General features: G+C 40.6%; 1 protein-coding gene across 1 annotated transcript in view; it reads left to right on the forward strand.

The window, feature by feature from the left end:
• Positions 1 to 23,042, forward strand: part of HMGA2 (high mobility group AT-hook 2) — a 149,167-nt gene that overhangs the window by 35,054 nt on the left and 91,071 nt on the right. The window contains exons 4-6 of the mRNA XM_085569746.1: positions 6,856 to 6,942; positions 14,517 to 14,567; positions 19,289 to 19,335. Coding sequence (XP_085425872.1) covers positions 6,856 to 6,942; positions 14,517 to 14,567; positions 19,289 to 19,335 — 185 coding nt within the window. The remainder of the gene's footprint in view (positions 1 to 6,855; positions 6,943 to 14,516; positions 14,568 to 19,288; positions 19,336 to 23,042) is intronic.

Below are 23,042 nucleotides of genomic sequence, written 5' to 3' on the forward strand. Positions count from 1 at the left end.
CCTCACAGGCAGCACATTCTAAAAGAACCAGGGAAAAACAAAAATTAACTTTCTCCACAAATATAGACAATGTTTGCAAGATGTGCTTCTCCTGCACTGACTGGTTCTCTAGCAGCAGAGTATCAGGATTCCCAAGTCCTTCAGTACCCATTGTAGCCTTTAACTACATAAATCTCTTTGGCCTCTCCAGCTGACCACAGAAATGAAATACCCACTCAAAATACAACCCTTTAGACATGGCCCTGGTATAGGCTTACCCCTGGTAGGCCAAGGCTGTTCTTCTAAGGAGTTAGTTTTCTGAGGCAGTACAGAGCTGTAAGCTTCTTGAAATATGGAGGAAGCAGTCAAAAAGATTCTTCTAAATTTTATTGCTCTCCCATCTGCTCTCCCATTCCTGGCAAGAGACGTCTTTCAGAGTTAAAAAATTGCTGCTTCCCCTGAGCTAAGGCCTTAAACTTACTATCACTGCCCCTTTTGAGTAGTTTGCACTCCATGAGAACTAGGTAGGAGAAAGCAGGACCCACTAGAGCAGAACAGAGGGGCGTCCTGACTCTGCCCTCCTATGTACACAGTGAACGGGCATTATGAAGTTGGTGACACACTTCCTGTCACACAGATGGCATCACAGACATTCAGTAGCAACTTGTAAAAAATAAAGAAGTTCTCTCCTTGTGTGAAGCACTACCAGCTGAGACCATCTGAGCTCACAGACTGGTGGAGTTAGTTATACTTATGTACGGGTTATGTTAGGCTGTTATCTATAGGTGGCATCTCCCTGTGACCAAAGCTTAATCCCAGACCAAAGCTGGTAGAAAGTAGGTCATGTCACTCCAGTGACTTTGCAGTAGTCCCTTTGATTAATTATAGAGTTGTATTCACTGGTGTTTGCACTGAATATTGTGCAAATACAGCTATAGTGTCAGAAGATGGATTGGAACAGTGGAAGGAACAGCTACCACATCTCTTTTGAGAACGAACCTGGAAAAAAATTAAGAGCTGTTTCTGACTCCTCAGCTTCCATCACCTACTTGAGGAAGTCAGGCTCTCTGGGTTCTGGATGTTGTGTTGCTTATCTGGGTTAAGGTACTCTGTACATAAATGACATAAGAACAAGTGTTTTGGTGAGTCTAGACAGCTCTGTATCCATAGGGTTGCCATAAGGGATATCACATTGATTTATTGTCTAAGCACTTTTGGTTAAGGAGGGAATCAGGATAGTTTCAAATCAATGAAAGATCCATAGTTGTTTAGATCTTGGATATTGATTCTTATGATGGTGAATCTGTAGTCAGACCGTAGAAACACTCAAACTCTGTTGTGCTGGGCACAAGTGCAAGCATCAAGGCTTTTCTTGTCCAGGACAGCTTTCAAACAGTGATCTTAGGAATACTAATCTCATGTGAAAATTATTTGCTTATGGCTGTATGTAAAAAGTCCTTGAACTATAGTATTTTTACTAGAAATGCTCAAGGGAAGACTAGTGGAACAATTAATAGCCCATACAGGATGATTCTGTTGAGACAGAAGTTTTGGAGCAACAGGCTTTTATCAATTGCATGTAACACTTTCTTCCAGAGAAATGGACACATGAATATGCTTTAAAGAGATTAATGGACGTTATAAAAGTTATGTGCTGCTGCACTTTGAATTAAAGACTTCACAACCTCCACTTGGAATCCCGATAGCATACAGCAGCTTATTCTTTTGATGTATAGAATAGATGTAGAGCTCTACGGATTTCTTAATGGTGTGATGGGAACTGAATATTTTACAAAATGCAGTAGGACTGCAAGGGTTTTCTGATAGCTGTTAGATTGAACAGGTGGACTGTGTCTATCTTCCATAGCTGGTTGCTTTTGGGTATGGGAGTGAAGCAGGCTTTGGGATTCTTGTGATTGGATTAAGAACACTTTAGCAATATTTTCAGCCTTAAGAAGTGTTCTAGGATTACTCTTTCTTTAGCCCATCTGTCTGCAGTGTACTTTTTCTATTCCATAGAAAAGAACTCAGCTGTCTCCTCAGCACAGTCCTTGCTGATCAATGACTGCATATGTTTGGTTGTAGTAACTTTCTGCCCGTTTCCTTATTTATCAGTAGACATCAGAATTTATAAGGTGTCAAGAAAACTGGCTGTATTTCGATAGCTTGCACAAGGAGTGTTGCAGCAGTATCTCTGCCCTCTTCAGTATTATATACGATAATGCAACTTTTCCTTCTGAGCACTCTCATGCGCTTGTCCAGCCCCGAGTAGGGGAGAAAGGATGTCACCAGACAATTACACAAGGAGTGGCTTGTCAGCCAAAGTGCAAGATCTTGTGCGGGAGTGGGACGGGAGGAAATGCCCAAGTTGCACATGAAGCCCAGGTGCGAACATTTTTTTGGGGAGAGGCACAGACAGGGGTGTCCTCCCTGGCCGTTGTGGCCATCTCCTTGCGGCCACAGTGGAGGGGCGCCTAACCACGGTTTGCACGGGAGAGGAGCGAACACCGGCGGAGGGAAAGGGCAGTGCTGGACATCCTGCCCGGGGGCTCTGGGAAGAGGCGCAGCCTGCGGCCCCGCCATGCTCGTAGGAAGAACAATGTCGGGGCAGGGCTCTCCGCAAGGTCCTTCCCCGTGCCGTCACCCTCCCGGCAGGACAGCTCCGACCCGCTGTCGGGTTACGCCGCCCACGTCTCACCGCGGCGGCCGCAGCGCCGGCGAGGCAGCGCCGCGCCCGCTCCGGGGCCGGAGCGCGCCCGGGGCCGGAGCGCGCCCGGGGCCGGAGCGCGCCCGGGGCCGGAGCGCGCCCGGGGCCGGAGCGCGCCCGGGGCCGGAGCGCGCCCGGGGCCGGAGCGCGCCCGGGGCCGGAGCGCGCCCGGGCGGCCTTTGTTCGGCGGGGCGCGCACGTGCAGCGCCCGCGCGGCCCCGCGGGCGCGTGGGGCGGCGAGCGCCGGCCCGGCCTGGCCCTTTAAAGCCGCGGTGGCGGCGCGGCCGGGCCGGTGCGGGACACGTGAGGCGGCGGCGCGCTCTGCCGCCGCTGCCCCGGCTGCCGTGCTGCTCGTGTTTTATCTGGCCGACCGCCAGCCCCCCATCGCCGGGTTTTCGCTCTGCCTCCTCCTCTCTTCTCTCTCTCTCTCTCTTTTTTTTTTTTTTCCCCCCTAAAGCCCCCTCCTGGTTTTTCCACCCACGGGTAAAGGTGGCTTTTCTTCTCTTTTCCTTCGGTTTTGTTGTTGGTTTTGGTTTTATTTTCCCTCCCTTAACCCTCATCCTAGTTTAGTCCGTGGGCAGGACTCGCATAATAATATTTCCAGTCCCAGGAGCTCGCATCACAGACACGAACCCAGGACCGCCCCCCCGCCCCCTTTTTTTTCCCTCCCAATCTCCCAAATCGTTTTATTATTATTATTTTTAAATGATCGCTCCTTTTGCGCGCTGCTCCCGCTGCTGCCGAAATCCCCGTCTTCCCAGGGTGCATGCTTCTGGCAAGATTGTGCAGTGTTCTCAGTCCATTTTCAGTGTGTCTTATCTTAATTTGTCCTGATCCGATCTAAGCGCGATAGCCACCACTTGCTTTCAATTTGTAGGACTTTTTTCCCCTCTTCTTGGTCTGCTCCCGACTACCCTCGGACTATTTCCCTCTCTCCTTGCATTTCCAGGGCTGCAATTTACTCAGCCTTTTTTTTTTTTTTTTTTTTTTTTTTTTTTAACCTCTCCTCTTTTGAATTGCTTCATGTTACTAACCATTCCTAAATTGTAAGATTCATTCCCCCTCCTCTTCCACCACCACCACCACCACTACCACCATCACCTCCTCCTCCTCCTCCTCCCCTTCTCTTCTCCTTTTTGGCAGCACCAGGACGTCCGGTGTGGTGGTGGCAGCGAGCAGCAAAAGCAGCAAGAGCTCGTTTTGATTCCCCCCCCCTTCCAAGGTGCTTTGGAGAGACTGGTTTCAGGCTGAGCAGCAGAAGTCACGATGAGTGCACAAGGTGAGGGACCCGGTCAGCCTTCCACTGCTGCCCAGGAGCAACCTGCAACCGCAGAGCCTCAGAAGAGAGGACGAGGCAGACCCAGGAAACAACCACAAGTCAGTATCGTATAGATACGTAGAGCCGCAGATCTGTAGTGTTATAGGCATGTACATGTACGTATTGTGCTGCAAGGAGTCCTGGCGATGGGGCGGGGGGGGCTTTGTTGTGCGCTGCTGCCCGCCGGGGCGCACGGAGGCGTAGCGAGGGGCTCCGTCGGGCGCCCCGGCGGGGGGACCCCGCAGCGACGGGCGCTGCCTGCCCGCGGCTGAACGGCGGAGCCTCCTCGGGACTTTCAGTATTGTGCAGGGAGCGAGCTGGGGCTTTTCAATGTAAATGGGGAACATGGAGCAGCGCGGCTCCGACCAACCAGCGCTCGCTGGGTCATTTCGAGCTGATTTTGAAATTGCGAAAGCGAGGAGCAGGGAACGGGGCTCTCCTGTCTCCCTCCTCTCTCAGCCCTCGCAATATCTCAATCTGTGTGCGCGCGTGTGTGTGCATGTGTCGGGTCCCACCGGGCGCTGCTGCCGCCTCCGATCTTGACCAGCCCAGCCCCTGAACTGCCCCTAAATGCTGGGGCTGGGGGAGAGGAGATTGACTAGAAAGTCGCATAGGGTTTTTTTTTTCGCCTTTCTCTCTCCCCCCCTTCCCCCCCCCCCGGATTCCCCCCTTTCCCCACCTCCCCCCCTCGCCCCCCTCGTCGTATGGAGAGAGGTGCCCCCATTGCCGATGAAGGTGGGGGAGGTAGCCGGAGGGGGCTTGCCCTGTATTTGCAACACCTTTTGCCTTTACTCCGGCGCTTTCCCAGGCAGGTCGAGGCGACGGGAATGCTGCCGTGTTTGAACGCGGGGAGCGGAGCCCTGTGCTTCTTTCCACCCTCACCCACAGCCTCCACCTGGGCCCCGAAAGGGGCGCGCTGGGCTCCCCTTTTTGACTTTCAAGATCTGAATTCGCGCTAAAGTCGCTAGATCCGCGTGTTATTCCCACCCCCACCCCCCTTCCCTTCCTTTCCCGAAGTGCCATTGTCGCATCGCCTGGAGCTGCCGGGCCGCGCTCAGCCCCTACCGCCGGGCGAGGGGCCCGGGGGGAGCCCCCGCGCTCGGCAGCCCCTCCGCCGGCGCCGCCGAAGGAGGATTTTGCCTGCGGATGCAACCAATTAATCCCGCAGCTCGGCGGGGGCAGCGCGAAGCCGCCCGCAGCCTTTTCCCTGCCTCCCTCGGAAGTCACGGCTGAGAAGCGGGGCTGTCCGTGGAGCTCATTTTAAAACGAGCGGCTGCGGGCTTTAAACGTGTTTACTTCCCATTCATTTGGCATCAGCCCCACTGCCACGAGAGCCTTCGAGGGGCTCGAAACATGGAGAGAACTCAGCAGCAGAGCCCCGAGCCGGGAGAAACACCCGGCTGCATTGCTTCCTTCCCCTTCCCCGCCCCGATATGGTCCTGTAAATTTCACAGAAAGTACTTTTTTAGGGAAACCATAAAAGCAGAGACCCCCCCCCCCCCCTTTTACCTCGCTCTGCCCTTGGTGACGCTCACTCCTTCGGTCCGGTGACTGGGGGCTCTGTACCCCCTCTGCTTCACCCCCTGACTGCCCCCGCAGCCAGCACCCACCGACCCTACTGGCTTGTGCCAGGTCTTCCTTTTTTCTTTTTCTTTTTCTTTTTCTTTTTCTTTTTCTTTTTCTTTTTCTTTTTCTTTTTCTTTTTCTTTTTCTTTTTCTTTTTCTTTTTCTTTTTCTTTTTCTTTTTCTTTTTCTTTTTCTTTTTCTTTTTTCTTTTCATTTTCTCTTTTTTTTTTCTATTATTTCTCCCTCCTGTAGCATTTGAATGTGTGGAAGTGAGCGAAAAACGCGTCTCCTTCAACGTGCTCAGCCCAGATGTGCAGTGCCTGCGGGGTTCGCCACTGAGCTGCAGTACTTGGGGAGTCCCCTCGCGAGCCTCCCCTTAACCTACCCGGGAATTATGAAAGCTGAAGGGCTTTAAACTGGTTTTAAGTTAACAAACTGCACTTAATTAGTTCTACTGTATCCTGTAATATGAATTAAAAGTATAATACTTAAGACTAGAAGAGTTTTATAGTGTTTATGATTCACTTAATAAATATTTGGAATCCGAATTCTTAGTAATTCATACCGAGTTTTAAGGACTGGTTATTTACTGGCAGGCAAAGGAACTAGTTAAGCAAATAGCTAAAATAAGCAGTGCCGACTCATTTTCAAGTTGGGATTTTGTTTCAGATTTTACTTTGGTCGAGTTTTTTGGCTTACAAGTGTTCTATTTGAAGAAATGTTTAAATTTGCATATTAATAAGAACCCATTTACTTTAGAATAGGTGTGAATATAATGCCGACTGGAGAACAACAACAACAAAAAAATGCCCCCTTGAGAGAGAAGTAGTCTCATCTTACTTTACAATATTCTGGTAGTTAACTTTTTCCCCCCCGAAAGCTTGTGCTAGAAACAATTGTGATAATTGTATCTTGCTATAATTTGCAATGAAATTGAAATTAAATGGGTAACTGTGTTATTTTTTAAATAACTGCTCTTATATGAGGGAAATCTTAGCCATCTTTAAAAAATGTGTTTCCTGCTATAACTTACGTGTTAGAATATTCACACTTTCTCAAGTTTTTCTATGCAATTGCAAGAGAAGTTAAACTCATTTATTGTGCAAAATATATTTTTTCCTTTACTTAGAGTTGCTAATTTTTTTATATTGCATTATTAATATTAGGTTATTTAAAGACACTGTTAATTCATATGTTTTAAGCAACTTGTCAATTTAGTTTATTCTTTAGAACATCTGGGTTAGTTGTAGCCTCTTGCCACAATAGCATGTTTTCCTGTATTTAGGAACCAACTGGTGAACCATCTCCTAAAAGACCAAGAGGAAGACCTAAGGGAAGCAAAAACAAGAGTCCCTCTAAAGCAGCTCAGAAGGTGAGATTATTAAAAAGAAAAAATTACTAATGCTGTTTTTTTATCAGCTGGTAGCAAAAAATCCAATAATTTAGGTTGTGAAGTGTGGTATTGGAACTCTTTTAATAATGGAAGCTACATAAAGCATGAATTTCACATTTTTAAAATTAGAATTAACATCAAGACCCAAAGTACAGAACCTATAAGGGCATATTTTTTAGTAGTCTACAGATTAGTGAAATAACAATGTATTTAATGAGAGACCTTGAGATGTCCTGTATCTAGTAAGGAAGTCAATGTTAAGGATATTATTTTCTTCATTAAGATTTTTGTAAGAGGAAGATTAATTTCTTGCCCACTTAAAGTTGTTACTACTACAGACCAAATCTGTATATTAAAGCTAAGTGCTTTGTCAAACATAAGTTAATTAGGAGTAAATCCAATTATGTGTTGATGGAAATAAGTGCATATATTGAAATTTACAGCTTTAAAATGTGATGGTAAAGTAAACTTCGAGTTACAGTAAAAGCTTGTTATATCTTGTTTAGTAATCAGTTTCAAAGAGACTTTTACTTCAAGTGCTTTTAGACTTCTGAATCACTGTTCCTGCTTGGTGATGGGACCAAACTTTATTCTGGTGGTTCTGATTGCCTACAGCTACAGGAGAAGCTCCCTGAAGTCACTGCATTTAGTGCATGGACGTTACATCACAAATACAACATGAAAATTTGACTAAATTTTACTTGAACTGGGGAAAGCACCCCATTAAAAAGCTGTTACCAAGGCAAATCATGCAAACCCTTCTGTAGGAAATATTTTAGTGAAGGCAAATTGTTGTGTGTAGGCTTGAAAACAAATATGGGAGATCTGTTTATTTTGTTGGTTGTACAGCAGTTAGCACTAGTTTACAGGTACTAAATCACTAAAGCTTGCAAAACCTGGTAGTGAACTGTGGTGCTAAAGTGTATCAGTGTCTTTTAAGGAGGTGCATGACAAAATGTGTGGAAGGTATTTGTGTCCTCATCTAATTATGGTTCATTTTTCATATGCCTATGGTACTGACCATATTAAGTTTGATAGTTTTCAGTGTTATAAATTACTATAGCAACTACTGATAAATATTAAATCATTAAAAGGTGACTATGGTTTCATGTCTGTTTTGTTTAAAGTGTTTTCATCATTTGTTTGAGGTACTTTTCCAACTGCCTTTAAATTCAAAATTAGTTGGGTGGGTTTTTTTTTTTGTTGGTTTTTTTTTTTTTTTTGTTTTGTTTGTTTTTTATGGACTGGAAAAAAGCAGCATATTCTGTCAAGAAATTAATGAATTAGTAAAAAATGCTTTACAGGTTAAATATTAAAAAACTTTCAAAGCCATTCTACAAGGTAATGTGCTTAAAATGTGCTTAATTTTTTTTTCTTTATACAGTAAAAGCATTCCTCAGATTCATGTTAAAATAGTTTATATGTCACTCTTCAAAAGAGAGGGAGCAGTTTTTTATTAGTCTAGCAAATCCAAATGTGAGCTTTAGTATTTTAAATATTACTCCTAGGAGTGTTGGCTTTCCTAGGAGAAACATTTGTAGTAAGATAAAATTTTAAGTCATTTGTAGAAATGTGTTTTGAAAAGATGCCTCTAAAAGGAATATTGACATTATTTCATTTGCATAAGTGATTTGGATATCAGTATAAATGGAAAATAATTTTAAAACATTCATATATGTGTAGGTTTATCAAATCAAGAGTTTTCCAGATGATTCTAGTACATAGTTATGCTTTCCCAGTCTAATTTACAAACTAATTTCATTGTAACATTTTGATTTTCAGAATGCATCAAGTTACTGCTCTAATTAAAGTTTTTGAGTGTTGCTAATGTAAAAAATTGACCAAAGACCATGTGTCTTTTTTTATAATAGAAAAAATCCCTTTGAGGGGTATGTAATTACAAGTCTTACTGGTTTCTAGGTTTATAGATAAAGTATATAAGTGTTTGAATAATCCTCTAAAACATAAAACACTTACAAAGCCTCACTAGAAGAACGAGACTGGTATCACATTTCAAATAAATATTTTAGCCATTTTTCCAAATTGATAATTAGCCCTCTCTAAAATCAGCTTCTCACCAGGTATCTCAAAGTACCTTTTAATGTAATATTATTTCCAATATTTTTTCTAACTCTAATATGGATGGGAAGGTTTTGGCACTGTAAGAAAGCTTCATTTGGTGGTGAGGGTATCACCTCTAAAAGGAGTGAACTATATGTTCAATTTTGTGGTACACATATTTACACATACATATGCATACATGCATTCATTAAGACTTTCTTCAGCCTGTCTCAACTCCCAGAAAGAGCACTGGCTATCTTAGCTTAAGCTCCTCTACACGTGAACCTGGGTACTATACACCCAGCTGGAATTGGCTGGAATTTCTAAAGAATAGTGTGTGCCCTGTGTGTTTCAAAGGGAGCTCATTGAAATGCTTCAGAGTGTTCACAACATGTTAGATAAATGTCGACCAGCAGAACCCACCAAGCAGCCATGAGAAGGCACTCATGATTAATTGATTGGGTGTTCTCTTGCAAAGCATTACACATCACAATTAAAAATGTATTGCACAAACTGGCAGTGAGTTAAAAATACTCCAGAACTGGGACTTGGTTTTGTTATACTTCAAAAAGGAAATACCCATAAATCAGTGGATGGACAATTTTCCCTGGAATTGTGGTTGTGTTGTATATTTAAAATTTCTTGGTTCACAGGATTTAAAAAAAATTTGTTTTGGTTTTTAATTTTTTTTTTTAGCTTTAAGAGCTTGTGTTTGGTCTTAGTAAACTGGCCTTGGGGCATCTGAAAACAAACGGTGCATGTTAGGAAATTAGCAATGTGAAACTTGACAATGCATACAAAATATTGCAAAACTAACTGAACAGCTAATAATGTGGCAATTACTCTAATTTTGGGTAATATTCTTTCTTTTTTCCTTAAAGCCTTGCATATCACACCTGCCTAAGCTTTTATAAACTAGACAGAAGAAATAAACTGTTTTATAGAAGACCAAACAATTTCTCAATTGTTTAATTTTCACAAACAGGAAGAATACAATGAATACTAGATAGATAAGAAGAGGTAGAGAGAAAAAACTCCTGATCACCTTGCACTTGAGTCCCTACACTTAGGTTGTTATTATGCAGTCTGCATCTTTAAACAAGTTATTCTGTCATTAATTTAAAATTATTTTTTACAAAATAGCAAAATCTGAATTCGGTTTTGGGTTTTCTTCTCCCTAAAGCACAACTGTTTTTTCAGGAAGATCATAGTGGGGAATCTGCCTTTTTAATTTCTTGGGTGTTTTGTGGTTGAATTTTATTTGTTTGGTGAGCTGTGTTCCCAGCCCATCACATTTCCCTTTCAGGGCTTTTTTATTTTTTTTTTTTTAGTTCCTATAGTTTGACTTGACAAAAATACTGTGTAGGCATAAATACTTTCCTGTTTGGGAGCAGGAAACACATTTGTGACATTAGAAAAAGGAATAGTAGCAACTATATAATTGTCTTTAAAGGAATTGTCAAGGGATGTCCCAGGAATACACAATGGTAAAAATTCTTTAGTAAAATTTTCCTTCAGCTAAATTATGTTGAGTTTTGTTGTAGTTATTGGTGCAGTGAGATTCACTGAAAATGCCTACAGAACTTGATGCATCATCTTCTTAAAACTAGAGCTTGTGAACCTGTGTGTGACTACATTTGCTATTGTGTCTATGTTACATGGTCAGGTTTGGTATGTAGAAAAGCATGCCCCTGGGTTAAGCAGTCCAAAGGTAAAAGAAAAAAAACCAAACAAACAAAGAAAACCAAACCAAACCAAAACAAACAAACAAAAAAACCCACAAAAAAAAAAAAAAAAAAAAAACAAGGGAAAAAAAAAACAACAACAACAAAAAAAACCCAGAAAAGTGCATGTGATCAGGACTCTGCCCTGAATTGGGTCCTGAAAATCTAGTTGGCTTCTCCATGCTTCATTCATTTTCATCAACACCAGTTATTACAAGCTTAAAGGGAAAATAAGATCAAATTTATCAAGTCATTGTAGCATGGTTATTGCACTGAAAAAATAAGAGGCCTCAAAATCAAATGTTGTGACCAAGATAGGAAAAGCAGAAGACTGAGTTTTGTTTAGCATTAAAATGGACAAAACAGGACATGGAAAATGTGATGGTTTTGTACTTAGTCAATGCCTAAGGTTTTTTTTTAAGAGTATTTTTTGACTACATAACTATATGGTTTTTTGAGAGGGACACATTCCTGAACTAGGTCTTTTGACTCTGACAACATGATCTTCCTCCTGAGAGCCATCACTTGTTTTACCTGACTTTCAGCACATACATTTTATCTGAGATCTCCAGCAGATCATTTTGCAAAGTAGATAGAGTTCTTCAAATTTGGATTCTGTTGCATTTGAGGTCTTCCTTGACAATACATAGATGCCCAAAGAGCACTTTATAGCCATTCAATTATTTATATTTGTCTTGTCTTGTTAATTGCTTTCAGTAGTACAGCCTTGGTTTCTGTCTGGATACAGTACATTTTTGCAGTAAGGGGGCAGAGATCATGGGCAGTCATGTCCTGGATTTGCTGAGAGAAGCTGTTTGGAAGCAGGGTTTGATGGCACTCTGGTACAGGGCTTAAGTGGATTGCAAGTGTTCATGGGGACTGTTAGCTCGCTTCCAGATAGCAATGGCTGAATGGTGATCTTTCTCACCTGTGATAAATAAAACCCACTTCCCATATAGCTCATGATTTTAAATGTAAGTTTAATTCTGTTCCTCAAATGTGACATTGCAAAAATGTTCTTGTTATTGTTTATAAGAAATTTCATCTTTTTAATGAAATATGCTTTGTGTTTGGTAACATACCTGACCCTTCTTTAAGCTTTGGTGATTTAATGTTTTAGCTGTGAAAAGCAAGGTCATGCCTCATAGAATAGTAGCATCAAATGTTAAAAACCCCCTGACCAAACAGCACCTATGGGTGACCTGGAGCTCTGTCAGGATTTGCATCTAGCTTCAGAGGCAACGTTTCAATTAAAGCCAAGAGCCATCAGACTGGAGTATCTGTGATGATGCAAAAACCTGTTCAAGGCAATGTATTAGTGCTTTCATGGGGAACCAATGTGTTACCTATCTTATACACAGTAAAACATTTCTTCAAGGCTTCAGTTAAAAGAAAGTCTTATTGGAGAAAATACAGCAATTTGCTAAAATGCAGTATTTTAGCAAATACAGGCTGAAAAAGAGGGGAGGAGGTGGAATATTTTCCTAAACTTCATGTACTTATTATTACCACTGTGCTGCTACTACTCCTTTTGTTTGTTCTGGAAGTGTTTTGTCTTTCTCTTCTCTTGAAAATGAGATTAAAACTTCCACTTTGGAGGTTCTTGTCGTTCATTTTCTGCAGCTTTATCTGTGAAAACCTTGCTATTTACTTGCAGAATCTCTGTACCAAAACATCACCTTTGGCATGCCTGGCTGTTTGCTCAGCTCACCTCTGGGAAAGATTTGGTTTTGATAAGAGCTATGGAAATGTTTTTCTTTGAACATGAGGTGGAAGTCATATACTGCAGGAATATAGTGCCTTTCAATCTGCGCAGTCCCCAAGCACTTGACAAGCCATTACCCAAACTAGCCAGCATGCACACTGGCCACTTCTGACATGGACCTTTGGTGGTGGTAGAGCTCAGCACTGCTCATGGGAAGCGGCCACACTGTGTGACAGTTTATGACAGGAAGCAATGATTAGTTATTCAAAGAAATCGCTCATGTTCATTATAATTTGTAGTTAAAATTTGTGTCAGGTTTGTACTAGACCAAAGTAGTTTTGTATTCAAAAAGTTAATTATTTTTTAATAGAGTTTTGGAAAAGGATCTTGCCTTCAGATGCAGTCATACACACAAGAAAATAAATAGCCTTAGTTCTCTGATAGCATGTCAAGTATTGATTTGTTAAGACCAGTTATAACTGATATTTCTTTTTAAGATGTATGCCCAGTGTTTCATGAAGTAAATGTAGAAACAGGGAGCTACAGCTTATCAACACTAAACCATATCTGTTTTTTTGCATCCTTCAGGTTACAAGGTATAGAGAAATTGAACGCTTAAAGGAAACAAAACTCTGAAATAGACAGCTACAGGATATAGTAAATGCACTTTAACAAGTATTCTCTTAAGAGGGTTTCACCTTACATATAACACCAGTATAAACTATTAAAGCTCTAGTTTACTCTTTTAACAAGTTGAGTGATAATTTTGCCCTTCAGGAGTGTGAATTTTATTTTTCACAGCTTTATTATTGTGAGGTATTTATTTCAAAGTAATTGCATTTCACTCACAGGGCAGGATTTTTTGTAGACATTTCTCCACTAGTTCCTCAGCTCAAGTTCTCTTTTAGAGAGATCCAATTTACACAGCATTGGGTTACAGTATATGTTACAGTGATTGACCAGCAAGTGATTTATTTAATGGCATAGTTGATTTCTAAGGGCAAATCAAATACACATACAGTTAACTGGGGGAAAAAAAGCCCAAAGAAACACAATTAATGTGTACTAAATGTCTTCATTCTTGGGGACTTTGCATCTGGCAATTCCAGCCCAGACTACAGGTGGTGGCAAAATCCTGAGTGGAACAGGATTATTTACCTGGTAAAGTGTATGGATGGGCATAGCCTAGCTGGAGAGAATAACCTAGAATTTTCATTTTAAACTCTATAAGTTTTTTAGTGTACTCTATAAGTACTGCTATTAGTAGTAGTATTCACAATGTCACATAGTGGGATTAGTGGAAGAGCCTATAAAAGGACCCATATTTCCTTTAAGCTGAGCTCCAGGAGCAACTGCTGGGCTTACATAAATATAGCTGTCACTTCTAGGGCTTCTTCCAGATTGTTTCCTTAAACCTGGAGAAGGAAGATGTATTTTGGGCCATAAAAGGTTTACTTACAGCTTAAAGATGTGCTTTTACCTGGAAAATCTCATGTGCAAAGTAGAGAAATTGTTTTCCAGTACGAACACAGACCTGTTCATGGTGATATTCTGACCTAATTAATTTCATGCATGAAATTATGAGACTAAAAAAGGAATTGTATCTGTTGTAAACGGCTTTGAAACAGGCTGTATTTTTAATTTAGTACTTTTTGATGGCCTGTGAAAGACTAGATTTGATGTTATTGGAGGTTCTCAGGTTTCCCAATTGCCCTACGTCCCTACCTGCATGTCAGATGTCTGGCTAGGGCACCCCTGGCTCTGCTGAAAGCGCTGAGCAGCTGGGACTGTGGGGACACTCCTCCATGCCCCTGGACACAGCATGGATCAGGGCTGGGGATCGCACCCTTGGGTGCAGGAGAGGTGCTGCCTAGCCATGCTGGCTAGGAAACGTCGGGAAAAACCAGCATAGTCACATTCTCCCAGAAAACACAGAGATTAGTGGGGGGGCCTGGGGCCGCCCAAGAGGTATAATTGTAGCTAAAATTGCAGGAAAGGAGTTCCTAGTTACTGAGGCTGTTAAGTGATGCTGAGGAATAAAATAGGTTGTGTTTCTTTTACAGAAAGCAGAAGCCACTGGTGAAAAGCGACCTAGAGGCCGGCCCAGGAAATGGGTAGGTATTTCACTTCCAGATTTATTTGCTGTCTTACTTATAAAGCATGTTATAAAGTCCATTCCTTTAGAGAACAGTAATTTCATTTAAAAAAAAAAACTATCTTCTGTGTCTCTTTGTTCCGGGGTATTGACTAAAGGGTTAAGAGAGCAAAGAAGCTGATCACCGATTCCTACCTTTAGACTCTGGTAGTTTGCTCAAGACACTTTACAATTGAATGTTTGCTTCGAGTGAATATTTATTGTATCTTATCAACATGAAAAGAGGCTCAAGGCTTCCTTCAAAAGAGAGTAACAACGAGATAACTTGTTCAGTAATTGAGTAACAAAGGTTATAAAGGGGCACTATGAGACATCAGAGGGTGATAAGACTCTGGATGTAGGGTGAAAGAGATAAAGGTTAAAAACCGAAACACTTTTGTTCTACATTGCCTGGAAACATGCGTATTTTCCTTAAATGCACTGAGAAAGAGCACAGATGAGCAGCAGGATACTTGCACTTGGAACTTACTTTTTCCACTCACAGTAATTTTCATGCCTCATATATTTGTAGTGACTGGTAATATATTTCATTAAAAGTTTCCGCTTTTCCTGACCCCATTTAGTCTTTAGAAGTGTCTATCAGAAGTGGTTTTTTTTTTCTTTAGTTATGGAAGTATTTAATTCTTAGGTACTTGAAATTTTGTATTCTCACTGATGTTTGCAGCTAATGAGCCTGGTGCACCTCTCATCTGCAAGTTTTTCAGTTGTGTATGGGCTTTCATATGGGTTGTCACTGGGAAAATGGGATTGAATGTTAGATGATAAAAAAGTGTGGCTGTGTGCTTCATCACAAGTTAACATTTCTGATTTCCCTTTTCCAGTTCCCTTTTCCTGCTCAAGATTTTTCTTTAAATTTCTTTTTCAAATCCACCCCCACCATGTCAAATTCAAACCCTTATTTCCCTCTGTACTCTCTTCCCTCTTGTCAGTCCTGCCATTTCCCCCTCCATTTTGTTCAGTTCTTTTGCATAGCTGTTAAAAGAGTTGTAAAAGTATATGCTTGCAAAAGCTCAAACAGTACGAGAAGGTACTGAAAACTACAGCTAAGGTCCCCCAGAGTATCAGCCACTAAACACAGGAAAGCTGGCTTTAGCAGGCACTTTAAGAACTAGTTCTATTGCCTTTTCCAGTGAATGTTCCATAGGATATTCCTTTGGAGAAAACAGACCACTGCATACAAGATGAGTGGTTTATACCTGTAGTTTTTAAGTCGGGCACTTTTCAGGTACATGAGGAAGCTCACTGGCCTTAAAAAAGTGGTTTTTTGAAACATATATATGCTGGTGATGTTCTCATAAGCAGCTTGTGGAAGGCAAATGCCAAATGCAGTAAAACATGGGTCAGTTTCCATCTGCTTCCTCCTGTCTGGCTTGAGCCTTGCATATCTGGATGCTTGGAGTGTTGCTTGCTTGATCCTCACATTGGGTGCAATCCCTGGGAAAAAGCAAAAATACCTAGTTTATGAGAGTAATTAATTTATAACCGTCAAGCCATCCCCTCTGAGTTAAGAATGTGTGACAGGTGAATAGGGATGGTTGAAGAGTTTGGGGAAAAGGGAAGAGGCAGCAGAGGCAGCAACTTGACACATTAAAAGGTTTTCTCTTCCAAGTACTCATTGTCAGAAATCAAGGTGAGTTTTCAGTGAAAAGGGCTAGTATAGCATTCTGGCATCTTGTAGGCTAGAATGTTTCCCTTCTGTGTTTGGATTTTTATGGGGAAGAAAGAATAGGTATTATCAGTGGAGCATTCAGTATGGAATGGGCTATTTGTCAGATCAAGAATCTGATTTTCAGAAATGGGAATTACTAAAATGGGTTGTATGTGTTACTTTATTATGAGACCAATACTTTCAATAGTTTCACTCATTTTTTAAAAAATTAATGCATATTTCACAATTTTGTATTACTTTGCTGTTGTGCCTTGTTGAAAGTGTAGACTTTTTACTTTGTTATTCTGATGATATGATTGCTCCTTGTAATTTTTAGAGGTAATTCTCCAAATCTGCAGCTTTCATTGAGATAATGGCATATTTGATTCTCATGGTCTGAAGAATTTTTCCCCCTTCTCTTTTTTCTCTCTTTCCAGTTTAAATTAAGTTCACGGGCTCCTTCTAGCTTGTAATTGAAATCAGGGGAGGAGTCTGCCTGAAAGCAGATCGTACAACATCATCCTTTTTGTTTAAACCTCCAATGTGTAGTCAGAAAATGTCCCTTTTTATCACCCATATTTGAGTTTAATCCTTAATGATTAGATTCTTCCTTAATCCAATTTATTTATATGTCAGGCCTTACTGATGATGGTTTAGTATCTGTGCAAGTAAGAAGCGTGTAGGGTTTTTTCCTTGGAGAGTGCAGAATTCTACATTTTCATAAGTTTATAACCCTTTTTTTGAGAGTCTAGAGGTTCTGTGTCATATGTTGTTCATCAAATTGTAAAGTATTATTTCTGCTGTTTCCTTTAATATGCACATGCAGAGACATACGAGCTAACAGACCACCATAGAATTCCGGTAGCTGGTCTTTCTGCTGGTTCAAATTAAGTATTTAATGTTTGTAACTCACAGAGTATTTATTTATATATTATTTTTTAGAAGAGAAGTAAATCTTTTTTGACTAGTATAAAACCGAGAGGGGGAGGGAGAGCTCAAATGAAAAGGGCAAGAAGCCCAGTTTATCACAAGCTTATGAGACATCAGATGATCTTTTTAATGCAATAATGTGTACTTTGCAAAGCTGTCAAGGGAAAGAAGACCCTTGTCAGTAAAATAGACGGTAAAGATTAAACAAAATCTTCTGAAAATAAAATATTCAACTACACAGAAAAGTTTCCTAAATGTGTAGGGCTAATTGAATAAAAGTCCTGAAGATAACAATGTCAAGCAGGTGGGAAATATACATAGTTGAAATCAGAAACACAGTGCTTGCTGCTATAAAACTCACTTTCACTGTAGGTTGCTGCACCTCTATGAACACATTGAAGGCTGTGAGTCTATTACCTATTAACCCTCTTCATGGGGGCCTCAGTACTCCTTAGTTTTAGAGGTTTTATTGCACAGACATAGTCTAAGCTCCTTGGATGCATCTGCATTAGTATGCTAGGTCAAATCAGAAGTATGCTTTGGAAATGCATCTCCTGATTTTCCCCACTTACTGAATGTGTTGTGTAGCAGTCCCAGAGATAATTGGCTGGACTCCTTTCAAATGAAACCAAATTGGAAGATGTGCTGTAGAAGTACAGTCTGTTAGACATTCAACCCTCAGGACTAGGCTAGAGTGAAGTAAAAACCTCTTGAAAGGTGTGTGGTTTGGACATTAGGTCCTCAGCACCATCCTGTGATCCATATTGTAGACATAGCCTTTGATGCTTAAAAAAGGCTATGAAGCAACCTGGTTTTTATTAGCAGAATTATTTTTGTAGCAAAGGCATAAAGTCAAATCCACATTCGCAGGAGTCAGTGAAAGGTTTGTCATTAACTTCATCAGGGCCACGTGTTTGCCATTGAGGCCTGAAGCTGCTGCTCATGGACACTTTTGCTCATGGCTTCACTTAATCCTTTGTAAAGATCTGTCAAAGGTTTTTTAATTTCATTTATTTCATTAATGTATGCCTATAATTTGACTGAAAGAAAGGGAGTGAAGGTTTATGAGTAGAACAGAGGACTAAGTAATGAATTGTTTTCCTGTTTGTTCTGAAGAATTGCATTGAAAAGCCCTGGAAATGTCAGTCTTCTAGTGCTCTCAGGTGTCAGTTTAATGGACGAATCTGAAATCCAGTTTTGATTTGTTCTTTTTGTTTCTATTGTTTCTGTTGAGTCTTTAGGTAGAATTTCTTTTGCATTTGCAAATTATTTGACTTGAACCACAGATTCTCTGCATAGCATGGCAGAGTTGTTCCAGGAGGACAGTTCAGAGCTTTTTACAGCCTTGAGCCAGACTTTGGTGAGGAGAAGAGATGGCTGACTCCATGCCACGTAGCTGCTTTAAAAGATGGATAGATGCAATTCTAGGATTTTCATTATTGTAATAGTGGAAGATAGTTGGTGACCTTCTGACCAGGGACATGCAGGATGTGCATGAAGCATCTGCTTGCGTGTCTCATCACTGAAGCCTAAGTAAGAACTGTGACTTGTTCAGAAAACTTCCAACAATTTCGTTTTCTTCTAGACAGTATAGAGAGCACATTTCAGTTTGCTAGGGGATAAGAAATTAATTTCCTTAAACAGATTTTTGATCTGATCCTAGTCATGATCATCTAGACAAGCTGAGAGGGTAGAGGCTGTTCAGCCTGGAGAAGGCTTCAGACAGATGTAGAGCAGCCTTCCAGTAACCAGAGAAAGCTACAGGAAAAATGGAGATGGAAGATGGAATTTTTACAAGGACCTGTAGTGATAAAACAAGGGGAAATGGCTTTAAACTGGAAGAGAGTGGTGATGGGTTTCTCCTCAGTCTAGGTCTTATGAGCTCTCAGAGAATCTATCACACCCAAGATAGCTCAGCTACCTCGAATGGCATAAAATTAGCAGGATGGCTTCTGAGGTAGTGTTTGAAACAGAAAGGTTTTAATAACAGGCAAAATAACAAAGCTCTTACAGAGAAAAACTGAGCCAGGGGCAAGAGGTTCTTGCTCCTGCTCAAACACCCCACAAAAGTGATTATTTCTTTTGTTCTCTTCTTTTTCCAGTGTCCTAGGCGGGACCTTTTGGCCTCCGTCCAGTTGGGTAGCCCCAGGTTAGAGGTGAAGTACCAAAGGTCCTATGAGATGTCTTTTTACCAAATTGAGGAAAGAAACTTCTAAGCTTTTTGCCTTTTTAAGGAGACAAAGAATAATTTAATCACTGCCATAAGGGGGCACATTCCTACAGAGTGGTTTAAGTTAGATATTAAGAGGAAATTGCTTACTGTGAGTGTGGTGAGACGCTGGAACAATTGTTCAGAGAAACTGTGAATGTCCCACCCCAGGAGTGCTCAAGGCCGAGGTAGATGGGGCTTTGAGCAACCTGGTCTAGTGGAAGGTGTCTTAGCCCATGGCAGGGTGTTGAAACTAGGTGATCTTCCAGGTCCCTTCCCACCCAAACCATTTGATGATTATTTGATTGATGATTGTAGTACTTTTTTAATGAGGGCAGAGTTTCACTTTATACAAAATGCCAGTTTAAGCAGTGCCAAACCACATTTAAAAAATATTACAAAAATGCTTTTTTATAATAACTTTTGTTTTAGATTATTTCCAGTTCAATTCTGACGGAGCTGAGCTGCAAAATCTTGAACGTGGAATTGGTGAGATGTTTCTATGCCAGCAGTTCCTGTGTCAGGGAAAGAACTCGTAGTGTTCATTAAGATTTTGAGAGTGAGGTTCTTAATTTTGAAGAAATACATATTAAAAAAATCCCATTGCCTCAGAGGACCTATCAGTGTTTTGAGGATATTTCTTGCCCCTATTAGCTCAGTTGGTCAGAGCATGATATTAGTAAAACCCAGGTTGTGGGTTCAATGCCCATACAGACATTCACTTAAGAGTTGGGCCTGATGATCTCTGTGTGTCCTTTCCAACTCAAAATATCCTGTGAATATGTGAACACTTAGCCTTTCCACACCTAAGTCAAGTTTCTAAGTCAAGTTTCTGCCTGATAGTGACATACTCTGGGATGTGAAGCCATTTAACTAGTTTTTCTTACTTCTTATGCACACTGTCTTTTTTTGTCTCATATGAAGTCATGGTCTAAGAGATGCTTAAATTCATACAGTCTTATTCACTGGGTGGTAGAGAGAAAGAAGTATGTTATGAGATCATAGTCCATCCTGCTCCAAAGAAGGCTTTGTTATAGCAGTGGTGAATTCTCAGCTGGAGTTATGAATCTTTTGACATTATGGAAGACAGCCTAGACAATAAAATAAGACACATAATTGACTTCTAGATAGCAAAAGGTTAGTATGAGATTTTCCCCTCTTTGATGTGGTGCAGTGTATCCCTAAGCTAGGCTATAGATTCTGCTGTTATGAGAACATGTCTGTGTTTAAATTAAGTACTACCAGGTCAATTTGCAGCTAGTAATTGCTGAGGTAAAATTTAAGTTATGTATATTGGATGATGAATGAAAAGGTTACTATTTCTGTAATTACAGAAGATAGTATAGATAAAAATTCAGTTTCTTGTTCTTGGAAGAATAACATAATTTCAGTTATTTTTGAGTCTTTACAGCTTTTGACTGCTGTATCTGTGGTGTTACTGCTTCATGTGAAGCACATAGTGAAAATTTACATAAATTGTGGTTACTTTAATCTTCCAAACTACCTTAGCTTCCTTCTAGAGGTCATAGATACTATTTTATAACTTAGTAATATAAAATACTTTCTTTCTTGAACATGTTCTGCATCTGTGTGGGCAAGAACGTCACCTGAGAGTGTTCATTGTTTCAGTGGTCTAAAGAGCCTGAAGGGGCTTTTATGATTATGAAAAAAGGACTATTTACCTCTCCTTTAAAATTCCTAAACTTAGGAAGTGGATGAAAGGCATTAATTAAAAGCCTTAAAATCTTTATACCTATACACTTACTCTCCAATGCAGATGACCTGTAAAAGAAATCATCTCTCAAAACATGAACATTTTGAAAAAAAGCAGTGATTGTTGAACTTTTCTCCTCTGACTAACAGATATTCTTTTTTTATTTACTTTTGCCAGTTTTTGGTGGTTTGCTTCTTTTACTTTTCAATTCAACATTTCAGGAAAGGCATAAAATCGTCTTACATGCTTGTACCAAATGCATTAAAAAAATCACTAAAAAAAAGTTCTGTCTTCTCAATGTTCAGACAGGTATGTGTCTTCATTTCTTTACACATTTGTCTAAGAAAAGGATGTCTTTCCTTGGAATTTCAGAGTCCTGTTCTTTGTTGATATAAATGGATGTGACAACATTTATTTGAAAGAGAACAGAAAATTTAGCCATGATATTTGTTCTCTAAAATGCATTTATATTAGCAAACTGATATTTCACTCATTCTCTAATTCACTTCCACTTCTGTTAAGGTATATTAAAAGATATAATCTCAGCTAGAAAAGAATTTTGACTTCATCTGACGTTTCAGACTGCTTAAAGGAAAATCTTTTATTCTGTTTGAGGTCCAAAGAGGAACTTTTATCAGGTAAAAATTTGGCACCAGGTAAAATAAGGGCATCTCTAGGGAAAGGCAAACTGAAATTCTTAGCAATTCCCTTTTTATGATCTCAGATAACAGGTGTTCAAGAACTTTAAAAATCAGTTTTCCGTTTGGTGAGTACTTTGGCTTTGTTGGCCTCACTGCCCGTTTTACATATGAGGAAACTGAGCACTGAGGTTGTTTGTGGCAAGATTGGGAGGCGTTTTTATGCCTGCAGTGTTTGAATTCTTAGGGTTTTTACTAGCACAGTTATCAGCAACTGTGCATCCAAATACCTGACAGAAAATCAGGTAAAGAAAAGTACAGGCACTCATTCTTGCTCCTGCATTTCCATTTTCGCCATTGAAAATGTTATGAATGCAGAAGGAGAAGCTGGGCCTCACCTCCATTGAAAGTGTACTCCACAAGGTTAATTGCCTTGCCCAAGGAAATCTGTAGGAGAGCCAGGAATAGAACTCGGATTTCCTGGCAGCCTGCCCTGTGCCTTCAGCTCAAGGCCATCCTCCTTCAGTAAAGCTTGCTTGAGTGGACATTGGATGAGGCAGGAAGGGAAACATTTCACTTTTCAATCCTGTATTTTAAACCAACAGATTTTTTTATCTATTTCTTTAAATTCAGATGTGACAATTTCAGCATCTCTGGTATGTGTCTAGCTGGTGGGCAGTGAGGAGTAGGAGTAAGATATTTAAAAGTCTGTATGTCATCCCTCCAGATATTTGAAAGACATATAGATATGGACCTTAGGGACATGGTCTAGTGGCAGGCTTGGCAGTGCTGGGTAATGGTTGAACCTGATGATCTTAGAATTCTTTTCCAGCTGAAATGATTCTGTGATTATGTGATTCCATATACAGGATAGAATGAAGAGATTCTGGACCAGAAGGGTTTTGAACCAATCCCACATTCAAACAAGCCTGAAGGATATTTGATGGATAATGATGATATTTTTTCATCTTTGTACCTTGATTGATTAAATGACAGACATAGTAACAAAAACAAGGTGACTGTTGTTTTTTAATATTTGGAATATGGTTATTCTCCTTTTGAGCATTAGCCAATCTGAGTCATAGCTGTGGGACAGGGCTATTCCAAGTCACCTTATCTAGAAATAGATGAGTCATGTCATCTGTTTCCATTACCTGCTCTCTTGAAAGGTAGTGCTGCAGAAGGAGTGAAAACCCACATTTTAATGTGTGATCCAGAAGAGATTTGGAGTCAGGACTCCTAGCTTTTCTTAAAATTTCTGACAAATTGGGCCTTTCCTTTAACATAATTTAATT

The sequence above is a fragment of the Lonchura striata genome, chromosome 1A (assembly GCF_050655825.1).
Source record: "Lonchura striata isolate lonStrDom1 chromosome 1A, ASM5065582v1, whole genome shotgun sequence".
Taxonomy (NCBI): Eukaryota; Metazoa; Chordata; class Aves; order Passeriformes; family Estrildidae; genus Lonchura; species Lonchura striata.